The 9,218-nt window shown below is 38.3% G+C and overlaps 1 protein-coding gene across 1 annotated transcript; it reads right to left on the bottom strand.

Annotated features, from left to right (window-relative positions):
* Positions 1-246: 246 nt before the first annotated feature.
* Positions 247-7,252, bottom strand: LOC145222378 (uncharacterized). Its single transcript, XM_080088483.1, has 15 exons — positions 7,168-7,252; positions 6,517-6,659; positions 6,165-6,277; positions 5,748-5,922; positions 5,048-5,221; positions 4,485-4,601; positions 2,892-3,054; positions 2,587-2,719; positions 2,243-2,321; positions 2,095-2,187; positions 1,667-1,821; positions 1,496-1,599; positions 1,315-1,442; positions 809-945; positions 247-406 (listed from the first exon to the last, which is right to left on the bottom strand). The coding sequence occupies exons 1-15, from the start codon at positions 7,250-7,252 to the stop codon at positions 247-249; spliced, it is 1,959 nt and encodes a 652-aa protein (XP_079944609.1).
* Positions 7,253-9,218: the final 1,966 nt, after the last annotated feature.

The following is a 9,218-nucleotide window of genomic DNA, read 5'->3' as shown; positions in this document are numbered from 1 at the left end:
ACTAGTTCGTTTGATCCAGATATTCATTTGTGGCCAGACAACCGGCGACAATGTTGACAAAAGTTGTAACACGTCTTTGCTTAAGCGTTGTGTTGGGAAGAAACTATAAAAGCTTTCGGTCTAGTTAATGCTATTTTGTATGGGCCAATTTATACACAATAAATTTTATGTCAGTGGATCGAAGTCTCCTGGCGAATTGAAAGTCCACAAAAGCTTTACAGCCTTCGCAAAGAGAGTTTTGTTAGTTCAACTTAAATCGTTCAAAGCTTTGTTGAAAAGCATTAAATCTCTCGGCTCCTTCAGACTCAATCTCTCGTTGATGATTTGATAGAAAAACTGCGGTGCCTCGGACTTAAGTAATCGCAGAAACGAGAGAGTCTCGCCATCCAGTTTCTTGTAAGTTGATCTAGTTGTCAATAAACATTACATTACTAAATGGGTTAAAGTACAGCAGACTTGTTTGGCTTAATACTGAATCAGCCTGGCCGAACCAGCATTTCTAATAATGGTAAGGTGAGGCTAAATCATTCTGTAAGGAATCAGGAACACTATACACGGACTGGTAAAATAAACTAATGAAATCAAAAACATAACTGCCAGAGAACTTGTGTACATAGAAACTGCACCCAATGATGACAACAGCAATTGCTGAAAGAAGTATGTAAGACTTTCTATACATAATCTTGTTTCTTTTATGTTTTTTTATCAACATACATTCAACCTAACCAAATCTTTCTCTTACTTAACAACAGTTTGTGTTTAAACCCAGTAAACATTTTTTCGTTCGTCAGCATTCATCGAAACTTACTGTTTTAATCCGTGTCGTTTCGCCCACTCCTGTACTTCCCCTGTTGTCCACGAGTTCACAGATTGTGGGTTCGAACCCCGAGGAGGTTGGGAATGTTGTTGTGTGACAACTGCTGCTTCTGGTCCATCCACTTCGGTCTGATTGTAAAAAGCAATGTTGTTGCAAAGTCAAAAAAGCTCAGATGATAACATAACCATCTGTCTGTCAAACGAAATGTTTCACCAACAACGTCTTTGCAGCTTAAGTTCCTCTAAAATCTTCATATTTAGTCATAAAACTCTCAAAAAAGCAAACAATCATTTACACAATGTTTACAAAGGCTTTATGTTTTAACAACGCTTTGTGCAGTCAAATGAAGGCAGATTGCAGGCAAGGACGGTTTCATGTAGCCTGTATGTAGTTTTCGCATTGACATTGTATGAGAAAAATTGTTAAAAAAATGCAAATCTACTCAATATCTTTTGTGTTGTAAATGGATCCAATAAGATAAGTTTGAATTATTTTACCTGTGAATAAATAACACCACCAGCTTTCTTTCCTCTGTCGCCCAGTTCCCTTACAAGATTTGACGTCACAGTGGATACGTCATCGGGTCTGGTGACGTCATAATAAAACTTTGCTCCCAAAATCGCCCCTAAAAGAATATGTTTTTATTTAGTTTACTTTGCAGATTCATAGAAATCTTACCTAGCCAGCCGTTCGGGGAATACCCTTGTTCCATTCTTAGAGGAATAATATCTTTGTGCAGTTTGTAAGCGTATTCTCCCTCAGTTATGCACAGAAACCCAGGTATTATAACTTATGTTAGGATGCTTCAGTGGATTAAGCTAATATAAACATTTCTATTAGATCTCATACCTGCAGTTTGGACTGTCTTTGTATTTCTGTGACATGCAAATGAGCACAACAGCTGATTCTTCAACTGCGTCTGCCATCGCTTGCAAGGTGCTTCCCCCCATACGATCCACATCCATCCAAACATTGTAGCCGTGAGATTCAAGGTGGGTTTTCATCTTGATAAAAAATGAGACCGAGAAAACCATTTTCAATTGCTGTGTTTCGAAATTTTATCGAAAAATAATGTTGCATAAATGGAACACTAAAGGCTTAACTATAGAACAGTCATTCCAATACTGGTGTCCTTCTGCCTTTTGCCCCATTTTCAGCTGGGTATAAAAGTGTACAAGAGGTCATATAAAAGTTTAACGACTGGACAAGGCGTAGTGCCAAGATTTTTCGTCAAAAACACAAAGCACTTCATTAATATGTAATATAAAAAGATTTACCTGTCTTATTAAATCCTGGTTTTCCCACGAATAACTCAGCATCAAATGCGGCGATTTCCCATTTTGGCTAGTTGCTCCACCAACTGGTTGCGTCTTCTTTGCGAAAACTAGTTTAGCTGACGTACGGTTTATGGTTTACTGTACTTACCGAACTAGCGGCACCAACACTCGGTTCTGATTGGTTTTGGAGTACCCACAATGCACCTGACGCCGCTTCACGCAGTTGTCTGTTGTTAAATATAGATTGGAAATTCTATAAGATTGTTCGTAAATTTGTAACAGCACTTTGTTTTGTCGTTGGTGTAATTAGTTTGGCAATAGCAAACGCCGAACGACGACTTGCTTGTTGCCACATCCAACCTCATTTTACAAAATTGAAGTTTGTTGTACCTTATTGTTTTAGCGTTCTGATAGAACTATATTTTGACTTTTGAAAGAGTTCAAATTCATGTTTTATTTGTTATGGGGAGATGGGTGATACGCCATATTTACCTGTCTCTGTGGTTTTTCAACTCTTCAAGTTTCTCTATAACATTTTCTTCGTCGTTTATTTTCACGTTGTTCTCTTTGACAAATGACAAAGCCCAGATGCAGTTCACTGCTATAGTTTGTTCCTCGACGTCACCTATAATCAAACCAGAATGCAAAGTTTCAACATGATCAAAATTTCAACGTTTTTGTAGCCTCCCTTGAAATACATTTGGAGTCGGTCATTAATTAGTCAAAAACTCTGGAGACAGTCTTAAAGCGGTCGTGCACATCAGTTAACGATAAATGCATACTCGTATGTAAATCACCTTTCTTGATCAGTCTCAACAGTTTAGGAAGCGCTCCACTTTGTAAGATGAGCTTGCTGTTTGTGTCGTTGTTGGCGAGTTTGGTCAAACCTAGAGCGAGTTCTTTTGCTGAAAAACCTAGGTTTGAACGCAGATCTATGCTGTGCAAAGCTTCATCTAAATCCTGAAAACAAATCAATGCGAAAAGTTATGCATACATTAGCCTATACCCGCCATTTTAACACTTCGGTTTTTGTATTCTTGTCGGCGTGTAGGGACACCGTGCAAAAGTGCACTTGGTAATTGATTAAAGTTTATGACCACAGAAACATGTTGACCCTGCAGGAAATCTCAAAGTAAAAACGATTTTTACTGACAATTTTCTGCGGTCCTAAATTCATGGCCCTGAATCGTCGCAGTCCTTTGCTTTACCTGTGGCGAGATTTTATTATTCAGGAACGATTTACATATCAACCCTATAAGATGTACCCTTTCTTGAAATGCAGTGTATCTGTGCAACCACATCGCCTGTACGCTATCGCTCGATCACCCACATTTTGTCAAGTCGCCTGTTAACGTTCAGCTTTGCTTGCAGTTTTGGTCTTAGAATTGCGAAGTAAGCCCATGTCAGCGGCAATTTGAAAGAAGGGCATTGTTTGTTTTACTAGAAACGCTTACGCCAGCACGAACCCCTTTAATTTATAACGATGGACTTAACATATGTGAAGAGATTGAATGCGCCAGCTGCTTTCACTGTGCTATGTTATAAATTTAAGTTAGTGGATAAAACTGTTGGCAGTTGTGTAGTTCGCAAACATCGTTTGAAATTATGGTTATATATACGTTATTACTTTGTAAACCACTTTTCGAGTTGAGTTGTGTTGAGTTTATTCCCCGGGCGAAACAAATCGTTGCAGCATAATTGCGCTAAAATATTCACCATGCCGTAAATAGCTGAGCAACGTTGAGACGTTATGGAGCGCTACAAAGGTAAGGGCACAAATGGTGGATCCATGGTAACGCCCTGCAGTTACATCATTACTGTATAAGCGTTAAGTGGCAGGGACTCACATTGGAGGGTGAGGTTGGCGCATTAGGACATCAAAACTGGGGAGCTACAATGGTGAAACCGGTATAGCCAGCTGCCAAGAACCTCAAGCAATTTGTGCTTGTTTTTCTATCAAGTTGCGTAACAACTGGTCAGAGCCAGTTTGTACATTTTTGTATTATTGCTGTTCTTAGTGAGTTATTGGTGTCTTTTTAAAAACAGCTGGTCTTCGAAAACTATTTGGTTCAGATGGTACTATTATCTACCGCAGCCTGTGTACGCGTACCACTGGAGCTTTTCAGGTGGTACGCGAGTAGCTTTCTGTAATACTTTCAGGTGGTACGCGATCCCTAAAAGGTTGGGCATTGGTTTTTAATCGTATGGTAGGAGGGACATAACGCTTACAAACCGAAGTCTGCGAGACCTTTACCTAACATTTATCCAAAGTGCTTATATTGACCTGAGTTGTAGTGTGGATCTAAACATGTAGATATAAGAAACACAATATGTTAGTTTTATCAATAAAAAGAACTTGTCAATGCTTTTACAACAACAATGAGCAATACCTCTAGGATGTAGTTAATGATTGCGTCATCAGTTTCAATGACGTCATTGTCGTCTTCGTTAGTGATGTGTGCTAGGATGAGCAGACTGCAAGCTGATAGGCTGTCATCTCCGTCAATCTAGGATTGAAAAAATTCGTTTGAACACTGGCATATCTTGCAAGACGAAATTCTTATAAAGCGATAAAGTCATCAAAATGTTACACCGCTAGCCAACGTTCTTTTGTGCTAAAGAGCAGGGGTGTGCAACCTGCGGCCCGGTGATTAAAGGTTTTGCGGCCCTCGGAGACCCTGGAAATTTCTAACATGGCAAACGAGGCCAATTATTATTTATTTTTGAGCAGATCACCGCGCCTGGTCTTATTTTTGAGCAGATCACAAAAATGCGACTTGAAATAAATGCCATTTTTACTTGTTAAATCAAAATCGGCATTTTTTTGTATGTGGCCCCACAGTGACAAAAGTAATTGCACACCCCTGCTAGAGAGCATAGCTATTTTTGTTTCTAAACTTTATTCTTCATTGTGATTAAACCTCTTAACTCAGGCTTCTTAGATTTAGTCTACAGTTTTTCTTGTTACCTGAAATTCAGAATAACTAACCGACACGTCTTTGGTGTTCTCGGCGAACCACCGTATCAACTCGACCGCTCCGGTTTCTTTGTAATATTTCGTGTTGTTACTCGATATTGAACAGTTGTAGAGGATGGTTATCGTTTGCAAAACAATATAGCCTTGTGTCTGTACACAATTTGTTCACAAGTAAACCTATTTTTCTTAGGGGAAAACAAGTGAAATAAACATTTTTTTTAGATTTTTCTCACCATAAACACATTATGAGTTTTTTATTGGTTTTGATAGGTGGTTTAGAGAAAAATATTTTACTTTTATAAGTTACGGTACTCGTTTTTTTTTTAATTTGTGACAAAAAAATCACTCAATGCGAATTATAGCCTACTATATGCATCAGTACATTGTCATGGCAAGTTTTACCCCTATAGTTGTTCTGTTTTGTGCATCTCATACACGCACAAAATGTAAGAATCGTGCGCGTGTTTTCGCGCAGTGTTTTCGTTGCGTTGTGACGTGCTTGCGTTCCATTCTTTTTTCCTTTGTTTATCGGGTACTGTACTAGTCGCATTCAGTGTTATTTACCCTGATGAAGGCGACCTGTATAGGACGTCGAAACGTCGGAATAAAATCACATTTGCCAGAAGAGCTCTTTAAACTTGGTAAAAATCGTGCTTTTACAACGATTTGACAAAACCGACATGTTAAAATAACAAACCTGATCTTGTGTAAAGGTTTCCTTAAACAGTCGCAGATATTGCAGAAGATTTAAAAGTATTTCGCATTCTGCTATCGACTCGGCGAGGAGAGAACTCGCGTCGCTGTAATTTACACAAACATCCAATAATTTCTTGAAGTCTTCCATATCCTCACTGCAACGGAATGAAACAGACTGTTGCTTCAAATACAAATCAAGGTACAGCTTTTCTTATTTTCAATGCACAATAAAAACAGTTTCAATTTTGACATTTTGCGATTGCTTAATTATTCAAGTTATTTTGTGGGTCAATTCAGGTTTGTTTTGTATGAAACCTTTTATGTTGCTAATTTATTGTTGCGTACGCTTTTCTTTCGCTTATTGCTATTGTGTTTGTTTTAACGATTTTAAACGTACCTGTTTAGCGGGGATTCTCCCGTTATTTTTTGTGAGTAAATATCAAAATAGGCTTTAAACAACTCCGCAGCGCCACCACGTGCCATTAAATCTCCAACAGGCTTTTGTTTTTTCTGCACAAAACAACCAACAAAGCTTAATTAATTTGTAAATGACATGCCAAAGCCAATTTGTTGTGGTTAGTGATTGGGTAAAACTGAAGAGAGGGAAATATACTAGGTGACTGCCTTAAGTTAAAAACCATAACAAAAGTTTAAGAACCACCGTCATATAAACACATAAACAAATTTAAGCATTTAGACCCTTTTTAACCAAAATTGAAACCGATAAGAAACCAAACAAACCACGATACCGTTATAGCGATTGTCAGGTAGCAGTATTGCATCAAGCGGCTGAGAAGATTTCGCGTGTTCGCTCCCATAATTCCATTGTCGACGTCACTAATTACGTCACGCTTCGCTTGTTGAAGGTTCCGCTTGAATAACGACTCAGTCACTAGTTGACAAAAAAGACTTAAAGCTTTCTTTAATATTTTTCGAATTTTTACTTTAATGAGGCTTTGTCATCTTGGTTTGCATAGTTGTAGTGAAAAATTCGGCAAGATACATGCGCTTTTAGGTTTTATTTAAAAAAAAAAAACATTTTGAGCTGGACGCTATATGACAATGGTAGCATAAGTAATATCTTAAGCATTTGATCAAGATAGCATGCCGGTTTCTAGATATCTTGGGCTGTATACTTATCGGAATTGTAAGCAGGTCTGTTTTTGTATTAACGTGATTAATTCAGTGCTGGGATTCACATTTTTTGTAAGCTGGTTCTATCACAAAAAGTCATATTTTTCAGCCGGTTCTGTTACAAAAAGTCCATTGACAGCAACCGGTAATGCTAACCGGTTCTCTGATCTCATAAAAATTCGCAAGAGGGTTCTATAGAACCGGCGGAATCCCACCACTGGATTTATTTGATACTGTAATATGGAAAAAAACAATATGCAACTTACCGCTATTAAAAGAATGATCTGCATTTTCTTCAGTTACATCTTGAATAATTTCGCTATTCGCTACTGCTGATGTGGTACAGCCCATTGTTATGTGCAAGCCACAATAGGTCTGTTGTTACTTACGCGCCACGTTCGGTCAGCCAAGCTACTAACAAACAGGCCCCACGAGAGGGGGGTGCAGCCGGTGCGCCGCACCGGGGCCCATGAGAATCTAGGGGGCCCATAATTATTAAGTTTAAGATTACAGGGTGAAATGTGTACTTTTAAAATTGTTATAAAACTGAAAAAGATTGGTGCTGATTGCCGAATGTGGAGTTTGATTTGTTTGTAGTGCAACTCTATGCAACAAGTTTTATGATTGTTACGTTGGTGCATGCGCGAATTGTAGCGAATCTCTTTTTGATGTTTCTACTTTTTTGTGCCACAGTTGTGTCCGTTGTTTGGTAAGAATGCTGCACATTTGCGCTGACTACATGGTGAGTTTTATGGACGTTATACATTTGTTTATCATAGCACGTATTTGATTTGGTTACAGCTTTGGTAGTAAGCGAGGTACTTTATTGGACCATATTTGTTAAAGTACATAAGCGATAAAGCGACAGTTATGTGTGTGTGTGTGTGAAGACGTTTACTTTGCTGTCAGACAGATTCTGCCTTCGTATTAACATTTTTAATTGGTCTGTACGTACCTATGTGAAAATTACCGTCAAAGCAGATATTATTTGAACAAATTAGCAGTAATGTGGTCTCATGTCTGACTTAAGTCACATTTTTCGAAAGCTTGACTTGACTTGAGTCTTGTCAGCTGTGAAAAGACTTGGCTTGACTCGGTATATCAACAAAAACAGGAAATCTTTTACCAGATAACCTGTTCAGTTGGCTTTAAATAAACAATAGCAGAACTTTACTGTGCAATTTGTTGGTATTTTTTTGGTATACCGAGTATATATATATATATTTTATATTTTTGAGGTCATTTCATCCGGCCCTAGAGCATATTTTTTTGGTTTGCGAAATTGTATTGATAACTTTGTAACATTCAAAAATTAAACTACTCCCTACGAAAGTTTTCCTGTCGCGATACGTGGAATTGATATTACCCAGATTTATAGGATTACAACGCCTATGATTGATTCAAAGCTAGTTTGTTACGTCACAGAGAATACTAAGTGTTGATTGTGCGCAAACAATTGCCTTCCTATGTTACTTGTGACGTAATATATAAGCATTGCTCGTAAGATGAGACTAACTACACCAGGGGTCGGCAACCCCTGGCACCCGTGCCAAGGTTGGCACGCTAGGTGGTAGTTTATGGCACGCCAACCGATTTGCGTGTTTATATTGAAGTAACAATTTAACCTGTTACACTGCTTGTTTATAGTTTTTATCATGTCATTGTCTTAAAAATCAGCCTTTGGCACGCGTCGCCTAAAAGATGGTTGCCGACTCTTCAACTATACAGTTTAACAGTCGCATTACCAGATTTTGGGATTTTAGAAATACCATGTCTCGGCGCTGAAAAACGTTTGTGGTGACCCCTGGTTTAAGCGAACACAGTACATGTCAAGACCAATGTTTGCTTTTGAACGTTTACTTTGCTGTACGAACGCTATAGTGCATGCAGTAAAAATATAGGAATTTTAGGTTTTTAAAACTCTAATTGACGTTATTGTCCAAGCTGTTTGATGAGTGCGGCTAGCTTGCTTTTGTTTGTTCTTTTGGCGAATAAACGTATTAAACGCTTGATCATCAGCACATAAATTGTGTTTGAAGGGGGGGCCCAGAAATTGACTTGCACCAGCATATTTTTTCTCTCTCCAGGGCCCTGCTAACAAATCATGTTGTTTACTTTCACCTCTTTTATAGATTTTGTTTAGCACCTGTTGAAGTCTTTGCGGATATAAAAATCTATTTTTTAGTCGATTATTCTTGTTTTGACAACGCTAGGTATTCTGCTTTATAAATGCACAAATGGGTGGTTCTAATTCTTTTACTGCACGCGTACCACACACGACTTTTTATTTCGTAGTGTACAACCTAAAGCATGTTTA

This window comes from Phallusia mammillata, chromosome 4 (assembly GCF_965637545.1).
Source record: "Phallusia mammillata chromosome 4, kaPhaMamm4.hap1.1, whole genome shotgun sequence".
NCBI classification, from domain to species: domain Eukaryota; kingdom Metazoa; phylum Chordata; class Ascidiacea; order Phlebobranchia; family Ascidiidae; genus Phallusia; species Phallusia mammillata.
The sequence above is the reverse complement of the archived record's forward strand: the minus strand, read 5'-3'. Positions and strand labels throughout refer to the sequence as shown.